The sequence below is a fragment of the Myotis davidii genome, unplaced genomic scaffold, assembly GCF_000327345.1.
Source record: "Myotis davidii unplaced genomic scaffold, ASM32734v1 scaffold962, whole genome shotgun sequence".
In the NCBI taxonomy this organism is placed as follows: domain Eukaryota; kingdom Metazoa; phylum Chordata; class Mammalia; order Chiroptera; family Vespertilionidae; genus Myotis; species Myotis davidii.
This window is the reverse complement of record NW_006295559.1, coordinates 5,479,357-5,497,592: the sequence shown is the minus strand read 5'-3', so window position 1 is coordinate 5,497,592 and position 18,236 is coordinate 5,479,357. Positions and strand designations below refer to the sequence as shown.

The 18,236-nt window shown below is 43.0% G+C and overlaps 1 protein-coding gene across 1 annotated transcript in view; it reads right to left on the bottom strand.

Annotated features, from left to right (window-relative positions):
• NEK11 (NIMA related kinase 11) overlaps nt 1-18,236 on the bottom strand; it is a 170,142-nt gene that overhangs the window by 132,117 nt on the left and 19,789 nt on the right. Inside the window, exon 3 of the mRNA XM_006770193.2 lies at nt 3,181-3,346. Within this exon, the coding sequence (XP_006770256.1) occupies nt 3,181-3,346 (166 nt within the window). The remainder of the gene's footprint in view (nt 1-3,180; nt 3,347-18,236) is intronic.

Below are 18,236 nucleotides of genomic sequence, written 5' to 3'. Positions count from 1 at the left end.
ACTTCAAACTCTTAAGGAAGCAATAAACAATCTAGAATGCCAATTTATTCATATGCGATGAGAACCAGAACTGCCGATACAACGGGAAGCTCACGCTGGTTTAGCCTGCGGGTTTTTTTTCCCGTTAGAAGAGACATCTATGGAGAACTGAGCTGGAATGAGAAGGCTGCTCAGGGAGCCAGGAGACCAAGTGGGTAATTTTCATCAACAATAGCACCAAGCAAGGTGGCCTGAGATAAAACCACACCCACCACCAGGTCCACACTTCCCTGCTCTCAGATCTGGGCCCCCACTTTGCTCAGTGCTCCACACCCCTGACAGTTTCCCTTTATGACTCTACTTTCCTGTTCCCATACTAACCATAATCCTTTTTTTTTTTCCCCAGTCCTTAACCTCAGCTGCACATTAGAATCATCCCGAGAGCATTAAAAGATCCTAATGTCTGGACCTTACCCCAGATCAATCCAATCAGACTTTCTGGAGGTGGGCCTCAAGTCTTGGGATTTTTGAAAGCTCTCCAGGTGACTACAATGTGGAGTTAAGGATGAGCACTACCATGATCTTGATACCATTTTTGTTTAGCTGTGTTAATATCACCAAGCACGAAACAGACAAGTCCAACCTTCCCCACTTTTTGCCCCAATAGTCATATGTTCTCTCTCTCCAGAAGATATATGTGATCGCACCTATTCTCTATTTTGTCTACTAATTTGACACCCAGCTATGGAGATGCCTTAACCTAACCCAATGGAAAACCTTCAGGCAGTATCTGACAAGCCACTGGTGTAGTACGTTGTTAGGTGTACCAGAAACATAGGAAGAACAAAATGCTTTTGACATATATGACAGGTAGAAGGATCCAATATTTTATCCTTTATCATCAGCCTTTGACAGACATGAGATAGGAAACAGCTAGAAGCAAGTGGTAAAGAATTTTTCAGAAAAAAAAAAACACAAAATAAATTTCCTGAGTGCTAATTTCTCTGTGGCTCACAGCGTGGGTCACGATGTAGCATAAAAATGAATCAGAAAAAGATGAATCCCATACATTGAGAAGTGAGATGGTTAAAGTGCATAAAGTGCTGAGTGCCACAAGAGATAAAATGCTATGAGAGGGGGAATGAATGGGGAATGATTTCCAGCCAGGAGATTGTGGGAATCTTTGTAGAGGAGGTGGCATTTCAGCGGGGCCTGGGAGGATGGGGAGGGTTTGAATGTGTGGGGCTAGGAAGGACATTCTAAAGGAAATGGCCCAAGCACAGACGAAGGGGTTGACATTCTGGAAGATGGACAGGGAACAACAAGTAGATCCATTTCCCCTAGGTGGGGAGAACAGAGACACCAATATCTGAAACATTCTGCCACTTTAGTAGTTTTGGAACTATTCCCGCTCAAAGATTTAGTTAGATCTTAAGAAGTTGTGAGAGTTCCGTCGTTTGCTTTTCATACTCGTAACCTGATAAGATGTGCCCAAAGGGTTGTGTGGTGGATGTATTAGTCTCATGAATGCATTTATATAGGCATTAAATTAAATTAAAGCCTGGCTGGTGTGGTTCAGTGGTGGAGTGTTGACCATGAACCAGGTGGTCACGGTTCGATACCCAGTCAGGGCACATGCCCGGGTTGCAGGCTTGATCCCCAGTAAGGGGTGTGCAGGAGGCAGCCAATCAATGATACTCTCTCATCATTGATGTTTCTAATTCTCTCTCTCCCCTCCTCTCTCTGAAATTAATAAAAATACATTATAAAAAAATAAATAAATTACAGAAGAGGAAACTTGGGAGATAAAAAAGACTAAGTATTTCAATGGTAATAGAGCATTTTCCTGAAGTGCAAGTTTGGCCATCTGCCCTTACAGTATTACTATGTCAGCTCAATAAAAAGAGGGCAGTGCCAGGCTGTGCTAATTAAGAGCAAACTCGGGTCTGAAGACGAGAAATACGCACACGTCACTCCTCAGGAGCGAAGGCAATGACAGCCTGACTGTTCAGGGCTGAAGCCCTGGAACCCCAGAAGCCCCACAGCTGTTCCCAGCCCGCCAGCTGCTGTCACTATGGCAACGCCCTTCCCCAGAGAGCAACTCAGCCCCTGGAAACCACCAGCATTTAAAAATTAACCCAGACAAACCTGGATTAGATTCTGCACAAGAAAATAATTCTTACAGAAACGTTCTTAGATGTCTAAGGACATACTTGGGGCACATGGGGATAAATTTAAATATGAATTGTGGATTAGATGGGCGCTTCTCAAACTTCAGTGTGCTCCAGACCCACCTGTGGGCTTGTCAAACACAGACTGCCAGAGCCCAGTCCCAGAATTTCTGATTCCGCATGGCTGGGGGGAGGCTGAGACTGTGTATTTCTAACCAGGTCCCAAGTGATGCTGATGTGGTCTGGGATCACACTTTTGAGTGAGAACTGCTGATTTTGACCATTGTACTGTAATATGTAAGGAAGTGTCTCTGTTCTTATGAAATACTCATAGTGGTATTTAGGACAAAGGGACATCGTGTCTGAACTTACTCTCAAAAGGTTCATGAGAAACAGATAGATGCACAAAATGAATAAAGAGAATGATAAACTTAATGTGGAAAAAAGATAATAATTGGAAAATCTGAACGAAGGGTATATGGGAGTTCCTTGTGTTATTCTTAGAACTTTTCTGGCAGATTAAAATTTAAAAATTAATGCAGGTAAATAAAGTTATAGCGTTATTATCTAAATCTGTCCAAGTCAGTAGTAGCCACAAGCTACACATGGGTGTTTAAATTTAAATTAATTAAAATTCAATAAAATGTAACATTGAGCTCCTCAATCACACTAGCCATACTTCATCAAGTGCTAAAGAGTCACGTGCGACTCGTGGCTACTGTACTAAACAGCACAAATACAGGACATTTCCATCATCGCAGAAAGTGCCTTTGGACAGTACTGATGACAGTGAGATGTGCAGGGCCAGGACAGTTCAGTGCCCCAAGGCAGGGGTAGAGGTAGCAGCAATAGTCACAAGCAGTAGGAGTCAGTTGTTTCCCACCTAAGATAGTTTATTCAATGAATGGGGCTAAAGGAAGAAAGCGATTAAATTATAAGCAGGTGGGTCACAGTGGCTTTGCATGGATTAGTAATATCTTTTTCTATGAAACAGATCATTACGATTTCGAGAAGAGAAGGAAACTCTCACCTCACAGTACTCCGTGATGATGCAGAAATTATCTTGCTCCACAAAGCTGGCGTGGAACTTGACAATGGCTGGGTGGTCCAGCTTGGAAAGGAGCTGGGCCTCCAAATTGGCCTGCACAGTGTCATTTGGATTGAGCCCTCCCACGGAGATTTCCTTCAATACCTTTCTGCAGCCAAAAAAAAATTTAAACGTAGTTAGAGCTAAAAAAAAACAAAAAAAAAAACCACACACATTTAGTAGATCTAAACAGGTGGTGCAGGGCCATCTAATCAATGCACAGGCTGTGACTACTCATAGGTCTGGTATTGCCTGTGAGGACCCTGTGTCTCTAGGCAGAGCCTGGGCCTGCCTCGCTGTCCTAGCCAAGGACATGGCTTCCCCAAGGCTCTGACCTCCACACCTGTGGCTCTACAGTTTTGCTAAAACATGGCAGAGATGGAGCTAATCTTGAGCAACATCACTGAGATGGGCCTTCCTCTGTCTCTCTAGATATCTCCATTCCTTTTTGTCTCTTGCATGGTGTCTCTGTTTGTCTTTTTCTATCTCTCTGTGTGCCTTTTCTCTCTCCTCTGTTTTCATCTGTTCTGTCTGCTTTTCACTTTCTTTATCCCTAACTTGGTGTCCCCCGTCTCTGTTTCTGTGTCCCTTTGTCTCTGTCGCTATGTATACATATGAGTATGTGAATATCATGTAATATATACAATGTAATATAATGCAATATAAATATATCTCTGGCTCTGTCTCTTATTCTTGCTTTGTTTATCTCTTTCTCTGACTTTCTCTCTCTGTCTGTGTTTCTCTCTGCTTCTGTGTGTGTGTGTGTGTGTGTATAATACACATAAGGCACACATACACACACACATGCTTCTCTGTCTGTGTTTCTCTCTGCTTCTGTGTGTGTGTGTGTGTGTGTAATACACATAAGGCACACATACACACACACACATGCTTCTCTCTCTGTCTCTAAGCTCTAAAATTTCCCAAATCTATTAGTAGGACAATATCTGTTTATTTTTTAAACCATCCTCTGCATAGCATACTTTACTGCTACCCATATTTAGAAGAGAAAAAAAATCTAAAGACATTGACAGAGGTATTTAGGATCTTGAGCATATATAAGTAGAACAAACACTCATTAAATCTCAAAATTATTAATTTAAAAATTGTGATAACTCAGTGAAGAGCAGACCAACACATTATCTCTTCCCATCTAAGAAAAAAGAAGTCTGATGAACAAACCAATTATAGTACCAGAGTGTAAATAAACTAGACTGCTGGGTAGAAGTACTTTAGAATGCCAATTACGTGTGCAGACATACTCCACTGATTATAAGTGAGCTGTCGCTGTTCATTAAGGCAAATTCAGTAGGACCTGTACTAGAAATCATTCTTCAAAAAGTGTTCCTTAAGAGTTATCACCTATGCATATTAATGAAAATGTATTTATATAGACACTCTCTTGATTAAAGACCCTTTAACCAATTCATAGATTAACCAGCGTCCTCTAGTCCTTCCTAACAAATGCTGAGGGCTGCCTTTGCCAGCGGGATGCTGGAGCTAGGAGGTGGTCTGTGGCACGCCCACTCCTGTCCTTTGTGAGACCTGTGTGCTTACCAAAGTCACTGTGTTTACCTCAAGCTTGTTTATGCCAGTTGTGCTCATTATTGTAAATATGTCACTAAAATATGACAAACTGATGAAGGGTGAGTGTGAAAGTTATCTTTGCTAGAAAAACTAAGTCAAATGCTTACCAAAAAAATCTGAGAAGTTGGGAAAAAATGTGATTTAAATAAGTAATTGACAACACAATTCTAAAACATTGGTTAAAAAATGAAAAAATCTAATATTCTTTTTTAATGTTCTTCATCATCTTCCCATTCTGAATTCATCCCACTCCCAAGAGACAACCACAGCAGGCACTGTCTCCACAATGAGTGGTCCAACTGCACTAGACAGGACGGCTCTTCACAGGCTCTGCCTGGGCACTTACACGCGCCTTTAACTGTGGCTGCAATTTAGGAAGTTCAAGTATTTGGTCCCCTTTCCCTAACGGTGCTTTCACATGATTCTGTCAGTTATAGAACACACTATTAGCCTCTACTTGATAATGAAGTAGATCCTGGAGCAGTGGTCGGCAAACTGCAGCTCGCGAGCCACATGCGGCTCTTTGGCCCCTTTCGAGCCGCAGTTTGCCGACCACTGTCCTAGAGGAATGGTTGCTTGATAACATTTTTTATGGAAAAACTGTTCTATCAAGAATTTGGCTAAAAAGGACTTCATGTTGCCTGGCCAGCATGGATCAGTGATTGTCAACCTGTGAACCAGGAGGGGGTTTGATTCCTGGTCAGGGACATGCCCAGGTTGGGGGCTCAATCCCCAGTCGGGGGTGTGCAGGAAGCAGCCTATCAATAATTCACTCTCATCATTGACACTTCTAACTTTCCCTCTCCCTTCCTCTCTGAAATCAATAAAAAAACATTTTTTAAAAAATGGCCTCCTGTTATTGGGAATGGCATCTCAGTATACATAGTATAGTTAATATACTCCAAGGAGCTTGAAATGGCATACACAGCTATGGTTTTTGTAACTTCTGAAGACTATGAAGCAGCAGGCAGAGCTCAATGACATCTTCATGGTGCTTTTCCAGTAATTCACGGTGCCCAGCTAACATGCATTGTAAAAGTCACAGTGGTTACGCATGACAATAGAAAGCCTTACACAAACTTGTAATATTCTCTTGCTGTGAAGAAACAAAGGCTATACAAAGCTTCAAGATGCTTATTTTTCCTAGCAAACATCAAGCATTGTGCAACAGAGCATGAGCTTTTACATACAGTTACCTGAGTCTTGCCTGGCAGCCTGATGATAAAGCATAAAATCTCATTTGCCCACAGCTTAGCAGATGAAGGTAGGACCATTAAGACAGGTGATTTCTAACAATCATCCCCGGCTGACACGGAGGCACTCTACCTTCCTTCCTCACCGAAAACCCTGTCACTGAGCTGACAGGGGGAGCTCCCATTGCATATCACTGACTATGAGATGCAATCAGACAAAGAAAGCATGGAAACTTACCAAGTCAAGGACAGCTTGTCACCTGCTCAGGGACGCTCCGCCTGTCACCCACTCCTAACTGACATGGCAGGTATTTATTTTATCAGACTCTTCAACTGTTCGGGAGCAACTTTATGACAGCAGCGAAAACGGCCATCCCGCCAGGTGCCTCATTTTGCAGACTTTCTGTTCTCTCTCCCGAGTGTCATGATTCTTTATTTCTAGAATCCGTAGTGAACTGACAACCCAGGAGAGTGACTTCGAAAATTTGGGTCAACCATAGCTAATTTATTCCCTGAGGATTGGCCCCCCTTTTGTACAAATAGAACCGATGATATTTTTGAGATGTTCACCAAAGTTTGGTTTTCCCCCAAATCTCCTCAGATCCTTTCACATTTTCCCCACTGAAGCAACAGCAGATGGGAAAAGATGGCATCATAAACTGTGGAGAATATGAGTCAAATCCCCAGTTTATGATTTTCCAATAGAGAGACCAAGGCCAAAGAGAAAAGACATGGCGGACATCTGATGAGTGGGTGAGTGTCCTCCCTGCCCCCAGGTGAGAAGGAGACCCTCTGGACCAGATGTAGGGAGGCAAGAAAGTTAGTGACTGCTGATCCCGTGAAAAGAGTCCCTGACCTCTAGGCAAGGTCCAGAGAGCAGGCTAGGAATAGAACTCCAAGATGGGGAAGGGAGCCTAAGGGCAGAAGAACTATGCTCTTTCCAAAGCAGGCAAAGAAAATAGCAGGACCCTCACATTTTCTGGGGTCCAGAAGGGGGCAGGCGTGAAAAAGGATTCAAGGGGAGAATAAGCCGGTGGGCCTCAAAGAGCTTTAGAATCTCCAGTGAGGACTGCAGAAAGTGGCAGAAAGATATTCCACGCAGCCACAACCATCTCAGTGAGAGCCAGTCAGCTGGTGAGGCCAGAAGACTCCCCAGTTAGTCTAGAGATAACTAGCTACAGTCCCTTCCCTTGTGATCTCACCATCAACAATCAAGCATTGCAAGAATATAGTAAGTACCTACTATGTGTCTAAGGAGTAGCGGGCTCCGGGGATTCCTGGTCCCTGCCCTTGTGTCTCCTGGGGAAGGCAGATATTAAACAGGTAAGTAGGCACAAGTGTGTGTTTGTATTTTTAAAAACATCAGATCGAGACAAATGCTATAAAGTTAGGGTAAATTATGACAGAGGCCCTCCTGATTTAAGATGCTATGACTCGCTAAAGTGATCACAGCTACTGCACCCACTGAGGGCAATGCCACAGGAAATAGATTTTAATCTCAGCTTAAATAAGAGAGTAATTTTTTGCTTATTTGACTTTGTTTGGATTCAGCATTCATCTGTTTGACAGAAAGATAATTAAATCTGCTGAGGACTTTTAAGATAGAGTTTTCATCCATCTAGCAAGGCAGCAATTATTTTCATGAATTCTTTCTCAAATGTTAAACTCTCATTTTTTTCTAATTTATAACAAAATATAGTTTCTGTATATAAATTTTTGAAAATAAAACATATGGAAACTATTACCTACAATCTATCATAGAGATAATCAACATTAACATTTCTCTGTATTTCCATCTTTTTCTACACATTTTTTTAACAGTAGAGACCAAACAGTTTACACAACTTGCCTGCTGCTATATTCACGAGACGTTATCATAGCTGATACCTGTCATTTGTGACTGCCAGTATCTTTAGGCAACATCCCTACAAATGTAGATCCCTGGATTGTGGGTCCTGTCTTTCCCAGATATATAAAAACAGACAACAAACAAAACCTCCCTCTCCCACCTCCCTTGCATTGGGATGCCAGTATCTACCCTGGGTTCCACCAGTCAGCTACACCCATCCAAGACTTTGCCTGGGTGTGAGCTGTGTGAAGAAACGGGGAAGACACGGGATCTCCCATTCACTAACACAGGTGTCATAAGAAACAGTATGCCCTGGGGGCGGGGGCAGCAGGTCACTTCAATGGTATGGTTCTGGCTAATGGTTCTGGAAACTGAGCTGTCAGCCTGCTCCCCTGCCTTCCCACTGCCACTGTGCGTTATCTGTATTCTGCCTAACCATGTAGAGGGTGGCTGCTCTTACCTGCACCTGGGAGCCCTGACCAAGGCAGTTATGCATGACGTAAGTACATTCAGGTGTTAACATGAGTCACAGTTAACACTTTGGGGTAATGAAAATTGAACCCCCAATTAACCTCATTAGGTTAACTTTTATTTATTTATGTGAGTCTTAAAATTTAAGCTCTTCTAAGGGATTTTAGGCCACAGTATTTCTCATTTACAGGTAGGAATATCATGAGTGGAAGCATCCTTTTGAAAGTTAATTCACCCCCTTTAATATGACATATAACTTTAAAATGTAAAGGGCCTGAAAAAATATATATCAGAGTGATATGTATTAGAAAAGTGATACATTGATTTTTTTAAAAGGAAAAGCCAATTATCAACAAGACGAAAATAAAAAGTGTTGGGAGAGGATGTGGGAAAAAATAACCCCTATACACTATGGATGGGAATATAAATTGATAGCAACTATGGAAAACAATATGGAGTTTCCTCAAAACATTTAAAAAATGGAGCTACCACATGACTCAGCAATCCCTCTTCAGGTTATCTACTCTAAAAAAAAAAATGAAAACATTTATTCATAAAGATATATGTACCCCTACATTCATTGCAGCATTATTCATAGCCAAGACATGGAAACAACACAAGTGTTCTTTGAGAGAGGTTGAATAAAGAAGGTGTGGTACATGTAGACAATGGAATGCTACTCAGTCATAAGGAAAGATGAAATGCTGCCATTTGCACCAATGGATGGATCTTGACTATCATGCTAAGAGAAATAAGTCAGATGGAAAAGGACAGGAAACATATGATTTCATTCATATGTGGGATATAAAACATAAGGCAACAAATAAATGAACAAAAACAAAAAACTCATGTTGACATAGACAACAGTATGGTGGTTATCAGAGGGTGGGGGGGGGGACATTGAAGAAGGCAAAGGGGTTAAAAATGGTGGTAGAAGGAGATTAAACAGGGTTATAAGCACACAATGCAACATACAGATGATATAATAGTGTACACAGATGTATAATATTGGAATATAGGGGGCCCCAGAGAGAGGCCTCAGGCACAATTAACTGCAGGTGCTGGCAGTAGGAGGCTGGGCCCTTGGATAGGAAACATTAATAGCCCAGGGGACACAGGTAGGGCACCCCACCATCTTCCACAGGGATAAAAATAAAGAACATTTCCTCCATGTTAAATTCTGGTCTAGTCTATCAATTCTCCTGACGATGGCTAGGATATTCTTGAAGTTGGCTAGACAAAATAAAGTGTCTTGAATACTGAATAATAAAGCTGCAAATCAATTATAACCTAAAGATAAATTCCATTTCCTAAGCTTTTCAAAACTGATTTAGTTCTCAAACCTAGTAGCAGCATATAGGACTAATACATACAGATAATAGGCAAAGGATAAATAAGTAATAATAAAGATAATAAACAAAGAACAAATAAGAGTCTAAGTATTTCAGACATTTCTGTTTGGCAAATATGCTATTCTTGGCTCCTGACTAGATTATATTTTCAGTTGTGGTGTCAAATTCCACGCAGTGTTTCACTGCTGGCACCGTAACAAATTCTGCAAGTTGCTGTTTCCCCTCCTAAGTAACAGAAGAGAGGAAACAGCAAGCTCAACAGTAGGAGGTTGAAGGCAAACACTGCTTACATTTCGAGATTGTCTTAGGTACTGTAACTCTGCAGGTGTGATTCCATGTATGCAAGGGTCAGTTTTTAATAAGTTCAAGTCTGCGAAACTCATTTGATTCAAAATTGTTAAATAACTGAGTAGTAATATGCCTTAAAAACAAAAATAAAAACTGGTAACATACGACTTATGGCAACAAATCATTCATTCATTCTCTCATACTTTGAAAGGTACTGAGCTGAGAGCAAACAAAGACCCTGTTCACATCCGCAAGGAAATTAAGGAGCATGACCGTGTCAGTGAGGATATGAAAGAATAATTCACCCCAGATAATCGGGTTAGCTTTTGTCATGACTATTATATGCTCCAAATTTACAATGGGTGTTAGGTTAATATTCAGAATGCAGTGCTCTAATTCAGAATTCCTGTCAGGTTTTCATTTTGAACATTACAGAACAACACCAGGACTGTGGCTTCCAGTGGGAAAGCCAGATGTGATGCAAAGCCCACCATGAAATCAAGATTCAGAGACAAATTGAGTTTTAAGAGCAACAAAAACTAATTAGAGCTACATTTCCTTCACTACGTAAAACTGACCCAGGATAAGCCCAGCTTAAAGTAAAATTAAATTATGATCCAGGCAAGAAGAAGGTTGGTGCTCCAAAAATAAAATGAAAAAATAATCTAGGGTGTCAGAGAAATAAAGTCCCCTAATCTGACTGGTAGCAGGTAGATGCTGGTTGGCCGCAGTTAACAAAAAGTTTGTATTTCTGAATTTCAGTCTCCAATTCATCATAACGGTAATTGTAATATATGGACTTGTGCTCAATTTCTCTCTTTGATTTAACTATAGCATAAAGCAGGTTGTCATTTTATTTAATTTTTGAGATGGGAAGGAAGGAAAATAAAGCTCTCTATATTAGCATACTTCCATTAGATGGGTTAAGCAACTGATTCTGGGTCTTCTATTTCTGCTTAGTGCTATACCCAAAAAAAGCATCAGAAAGCCTAGGCTTAAGCCACCGACAAAGCTCAAATTAGGATCTACTGCTAAGAAGGATCTAGTTGCCCTGAATGAGAGCTTTGGATTCAGGCACTGATTTGTAACCTACAAAAAGTTACTGTCGGCTAAGAGGAGGAGGAGACCGGGGACCGGTGGCTAGCCTGTCTCTCATTACACAGGCTGCATTTTCCAGAGTCAGGAGGGCAATGGGGAACCTGGCTAACTAAGTGCTTCAGAACCTTCGTGTGTGCTGCATCTCAGAGGAGGCTGTGCAGAGTTCATCCTACCTGCCCAAGGAGCTCCCAGGATCTCTGCCCGGAAGACCCCCTCCCCAGGTCATCACCCTGAGCCAAGGACACTCAACAAGGCCATGCGCACGGCTTTCCACCAGTGTTGTTTCTAGAGATGCTGGAATTTATTTGAGGATAAATCAAAGTGTTGTGTTCATACAATGAAAGGAAAAAGAATTGTCAGAGGCATAAAGCGGGATGTCTGAAGAACCCTCCCAGGAAGGAAACAGGATCTTAAGAGCAGCGCTTCTCAAACTTTGCTGTGTCTGTGAGTCATCGGGGTATCGGTTCCAATACAGGCTTGGATGGGCCCGGGCTGGCCCATCTCTAACAAGGTCACTGGTGATGCCCAAAGCTGCTGGTCCGGGGAGCACACTTTGAGCAGGCGGGTCCTAGCAGGCAGGGTCCAGGAGACCGCCATCACTGGGAGTGCTGACGGGCCCAGAGTTCTCCAGAGCGGTGGTTCTCAACCTTCCTCCTGCCGCGACCCTTTAATACAGTTCCTCATGTTGTGGTGACCCCCAATTTCATTGTTACAAATTGAACATCATTAAAGCATAGTGATTAATCACAAAAACAATATGTAATTAGATATGTGTTTTCCAATGGTCTTAGGCGACCCCTGTGAAAGGGTCATTCAACCCCCAAAGGAGTTGCAACCCACGGGTTGAGAACTGCTCTGGAGGCTTGGAGGGCGGTGGGTGTGAAGAGCAGCCCGAGAGAGAGGGCGTATGTCCAGAGAGCGTGAGATATTATTTGATAATAAAGGCTTCGAACCACTGATGGTCCAGCCCCCTCACTTTACAGATGAGGACACTAGAACCCAGAGAGGCTGTGCGACTTGACCACGCCCCCTCTTGAGAATATTTCACAGCCAATACCAATAGGACCCCAAAACGCCAGTCGGTTTTAAAGCACCATTGGGAAAATGGCCCTTCCCGTTTGGGCCCGTGTGTTAGAAACTGTGTTTGTGTTGGTTTCCTCTTGCTCTGTTCCCAGTAGGGATAAGGTACAGCTGCCACTGACCCTTCAAATGTATCTTGTTACACAATTTATTACTCTCGTGTATTTATACTCTGCTCATTCCACAGGGGATCTGACATAACATATAATAAAATTAAAAAATGAGGCCGGTAGGAATAGGTAGAAACGGGAAGCAGGAAAGAGCAGAACGCTCATATGCGGCCAAAAATGGCTGCTACAGTTGAGCTCAGATTTAATTCCAAACTTCGGGGGATGCATTATTACTTTATTCCTCCTGCTGCTGCTGCTATTGATGATCAGGCCACAGAAGTAACTCTTGCCTCTCATAAGAGGGTATTTCAACCTGTGGGTCCTTCAGGACATAAAATGCCTTTCATTTTAATCACACGGCAGTAGTGGTTTCCTCAAACAGGACATCAGGGGTTATTTTAAATAGACCTCGCTCAGAAATAGGATTCTAATGTACATATGGAAGAAGATGCCTTGCTGCCTAATTTAGGCAAAGCTTCTTAACTCTTGCCTTACTCCAGTTCCTAACTTCAGAGCACCTGAGCTGTGCCAGACACTCTGCTTGTCTGAGACACAGCCGCTGCCTTCTGGGGTGTGCAATTCGGTGGGAGGGCAGAGACAAATAGTTACAAACTATAAGGAAGCCGCGGGCATCTTAAAAGAATGAAAGAACATCCTAAAGAGAGAGCCAAAGGCCAATCACATGAAAACATCCAACCACTAAAATAATAATATCGGTGTTAATTATGACAATCGCAGATGCCATAGAAGAAATAGTTATTTGGCACCCGGCACTGTGCTAAGACACCTTGAAATGAGGAAGGTGAGAGAAGACTCTTGGAATGAAGAAACTGTGCCTTTAAGGGAGGCTCAGACCCTCCCTTAAAGGCACGGAGTCAATAGAGTAGGTAACTACCCCCAGTAATAATAAAACTGGGACCCGAAAAAAAAAGAACCTAGAGACAAAACCTAGGGAGAGAACATGGCAAAAGATCCTGGAGAGAACCTGGCTACAGAACTTGGCTAGAGAACCTAGACAGAACCTGGCTACAGAACCTGGATAGAACATGGCAAGAGAACCTGACTAGAACCTGGTGACTGAATCTGGCTGGAGAACCTGGACAGAACCTGGCTGGAGAACCTAGCGAGGGAACATGGCTACAGAACCTGGCTGGAGAACCTAGCGAGGGAACATGGCTACAGAACCTGACTGGAGAACTTAGCAAGAGAACATGGACACAGAAAATGGCTGGAGATCCTAACCAGAACTTCACTGGAGATCCTGACCAGAACTTGGCTAGAGATCCTGGCTAGGCTGCTGATCAACTGAACGCTGTCTCTGTGTCATTCCTTCTTCGCCGACTCCGTCCATACCTTTGGGGACACCTGGACCTGCTGGGGTTGGCTACAGAACCTGGCCACTAAACATGGCTGGAGAGCCTGGACAGAACCAGTCTGGAGAACCTAGCGACAGAACCTGGTGACAGAACCTGACTGGAGATCCTAGATAGAACCAGGCAAGAGAACCCAATCATGCTGGTCAACTGAACGCTGCCTCCGTGTCAGTCCTTCTTCACCGACTCCGTCCACACCTTTGGGGACCCCTGGACCTGCTGGGGTTGGACCGCAGCATAGTCTTCTTTCTTTTCTTTAAACTGGTACTATTAAAAATCCTATTTGCTACACTCATGAAATAAAAACAAAAACAAACAAGCAAACAAAAATAAAATAAAACTGGGACCCCACTTCTGAATCCTGAGAACCTCACCACCATGGGATCCTGCCTCCTGCGTTCACAAAGTCAGACCTAAGTGAGCTGCACACTGAGACACAGTCTGTACACCAAGGGTGAGAATACGAATAATCAGGAAAAAAGGTACCCTCCTGCCAACACCCCCTGCCCCGAAAGCACATGTTTCAATTTCCATGAAAAGTATCTTTCAGAAACTGTAGAGCAATTCTGACATGACTCTCTGGCAAAGCTGAAGGACTGTAATTAAACAGAAGCCTGTGTGCTTTTCGGCACGAAGCAGAGAACAGCAGGGCTCGCCTGGGCTATGGAGAACCAGCCTCACTAAATTAACCTCATTTCTTTCTGTGAGAGGGTCATTCGATTGGTAGATCAGAGAGAACTAATTAGTCATATCTCATGATTTCAGCCCATCTGATAAATTCATGTTAACAGACATGGACAAGGAGAGTCTTGTGACAGCCTTTTCATATGGGAGAGATGCGACCTTCACGTGGATTGGATTCATGGTGCGTTGAACAAGTGGGCCAAACAGGCTAGCGTGTTGGGTCTCAGGCCACTTTGCAGGTGCTCCCTCTTGTAATGCCCCTGGAATCCATCCCTAATAATATCTTCGCCAATATTTTATTAATGACTTGGGTGAAGACCCAAAAAGACATATTTACCAAGTTTGTAGAAGATGCAAAGGCAGGCAACATAATCAATAGACATAGTCAAAGTGATTGGAGAAGCTGAAATGTGAGCTGGAAACCACCCAGGTGGAATTCTGCAAGGATAAACCTGGAGTTCTACAGTTACGGCTGGGAAAATAAAATCTTGTCTAAAATGAGTGAAACCCACTTAAGAGTAGAATGGCTGATCTATAAGAACTCTGAAGGTGTGTGGGATAAACCTAGTTGCACCCCTCCCCCAACCCAAATTCAATATGAGACCACAATATGATGTGACTGTTAAAAGAGCTCCTGGCTGAAACCGGTTTGGCTCAGTGGATGGAGTGTTGGCCTGCGGACTGAAGGGTCCCAGGTTCGGTTCCAGTCAAGGGCATGTACCTAGGTTGCGGGCACATCCCCAGTGGGAGATGTACAGGAGGCAGCTGATCGATGTTTCTCTCTCATCGATGTTTCTAGCTCTCTATCCCTCTCCCTTCCTTTCTGTAAAAAATCAATAAAATATATTTAAAAAAAAAAAAAAGAGCTCCTGAGACTCCAAGCTGATTTTGAAAGGTCTGAAAGGTTTTAGTATAAATACACTTGGTTCCATTAGGCCCCTTGTGTTCAGGCCTGGAAGCCTCATTTCAAGGGAAATAATGTCACAGAAGTTACCCAAGGAATGATGATTAAGATTTTCAGGAGTCTTAAAATCAGGTTACCCAAGGAATAGAGAAACGAAAGGGACAGAAATATATTTTGAACAGTAACTTATGAAAATGTGCTAGAAATGTTTCCTGTGGCATTCACTAAATACTTAAACCCACATAAAGGAGTTGTTATTTTCTCCACTTTACAGATGAGAAGACTGAAACTGATAGTTTAGGTAATTGTGTGAAGTAAATGGAGAAACTGATACATGAACGCACAAGAGTCTCACTTTAACGCTGAGGCATTTTCAAATTTATTATTAATGTAACCCCTATCCGGTGGTTAAAACATTGATAATATTATCCAAGAGAAGATTAGACAAAGGGGGGACATAATGACTATGTCATACAGCACAGGCCAGCCTTCAGTCACTACCCCCCATGCCTTCCTCTCTGCACCCCTTCTCTGCCCACTTACATCCATGTAAGTCCTGACTCCTATGCTCTCTTCTACAATGTCTTTTCCATTCTATAAAAACGGGCTACGTGCACCTCCATCTAGATTCTAGCATGTCCTGCAAGGCGTTGAAAGTGCCTATTTCCTTCCTAGTGGGCCTGACTACTCTGTCAGCTGTTTGAAGGCAAGAGCCACATCCAATTTGGTTTTTATGTTTTCTTTATTGAAATATAATTCACATGCCATAAAATTCACTCTTTTAACATGTGCAATTCAGTGGTTGTTAGCAGTATACTCCCAGAGGTTTGAAATGATTACTACTATCTAATTGTGGAACACTTCCATCATCCCTTCAAGGGACTGGATTGTGTTCCCTCCCACCCCCAACTCATCTGTTGAAGTCCCAACTCCCAATGCCTCAGAATATTGCCAGTAATTTGAAGATAAGGTCTTTTCATGCGGTGACTAAGTGAAAACAAAGCCAGTAGGGTGGGGCCCTAATCCAATATGACTGCTGTCCTTGTAAGAAGAAAGAAAGGGACACCCGGGCACATGCAGGATCGCACAGAGGAAAGACCCACGTAATGACACCGTGAGCGGGTGGCCATCTACAAGCCACGGAGAGAGGCCTCGAAGGAAGCCAACCCTGCGGATGGTGCGGGTGAGTTCATACTTCGCCATAGAATGAAGGAACAGACGGTACCTGGCAGCTCACTATCAGCCCTGGAGCTCTCGAGTCACCGCAAAGGACATTATGCAACCTTGCAACTGGAACCAGAGAACCTTCCAGGTTCAAGGCTAAAATGCCTTGGCACCCTCTCCTAGCGAGAGGAGGTGGACTGGTCGGTCATGTGGGGGGAAATGATTTACACAGTTCAGACAGGTGGAGAAGGTCCAGTTGATAGAAAACTGTTAAGTGTGAGGCTTCATTTAAAATTTGTCTGACAGGAGGGATTCAAGAGCTGTACGATCTTTAGCAAGAGAGGGACATTATAAAAGTAGTATTCTATAAAATGGTCAACCTTGAGCTTGAGGAAAGAGTAGAGTAGCCCGCCAATCAGGAAGTTGCTACAGATGTAAAATTACAGTGGAGAGCAAGGTAAATTGGAGAGATTCTTAAGGAAAAATTGGCAGGTCTCTCGATAGGTGGTGGACAGAGAAGTCAGTCACACGTGACACAGTTTACCAGTTTTCAGAATCAGGAAAAAAGGGATACTTTCCATTTGATTTCATTAAATTTCAGACATTGTCTGGATACTGAGATGGAGATTTCCCTTGGACCCTGAAAATATGAGACTGCTTCATGGCTGAAAGATCAAAGCTTGAGGTACAGGCTTTAGGATAATCTGCTCTCAGGTAACGGAAAATTGGGAAAGTAAATGGAGCAAAGGTGAAATAACACCTATGCTTAACCATATCATCCCTCACCCAGAGAACATTTACCGGATAAACTTGAACTCAGTGAATCATCAGAAGACTAGATAAACTGCCTCAAGGAGGAAAGCAATGGAAGCCAGTGAACAGTGACAAAACAAAGCATATTTCCTCTCCTTCAGTGTGGCACTCAAGACCTTTATGTCTAAGTTTTCACGTGAGGTTATAAAGATCTGTCCAAACAAAATGGCTTCGCCCTTGCTAATTATTTTAAAACCTTCAGCACCAAAACAGTTCAACTACTTTGATTGCTACTGAACTATGCCAGGGTCTGTCATTTTGGGGGGGACTCTAGTTGCCACCCCCTACGCACCTGCCACAATCCCCCGGCTATCTGTGTTCAGGGCTGGCTTCATGGGCATGGAGCTGGGCAGTCACACAGGGCCCAGCGATTACAAGGGCCCTACATGTGTTTTAATGCTCTGCAGTCACTGCTTTGAAATTCAAGGGACCTTGCATTTTCATTTGGTACTAGGATCTCACCAATGAAGTAGCCAGTCCTGCCTGTGTTAGTCAAACATAACTATTGCTAAGCTAATCAACTTCATTCTTGGTCGCTGGATCAACTTTGCTTTTGATACATGGGATGAAGTGAGGCAGGGCTCAAACCTGTCAATCCCCGATATGAATGCTCTTGACACGGAATGGGTGCGGGGCCATGGCTACAGAGGAGGAAGTCAAGAGGCCATAGGAGCATTTATAAGAACGGAAACATCTTCATCTCTTGGTGCAAATCAGGTGCTTAAAGCCATGCTACCACCAGTGGGGCCACTTAAAAATTAACGTTCTAGAGTCAGTAGAAAAGGCCAAATGGAAATCAACTGTGTGCACACTTCAATACAAATGCTATTAAATACACCTCCCTCACACGGTGTGGGTGGATCTCACTTTGGTTCCGTTCCTAAAGAGACGATCAGGAAGAGCTGGAGCACATTGACAGAGCTTCAGTGAATGAGGAGCTCTCTGATGGGATTTTTATCACATTTCAAAATCAGGTTTTACTTCTTATGGGTTACATTTCCAAAATTCTAGCTTATGTCAGGCAAATATGACT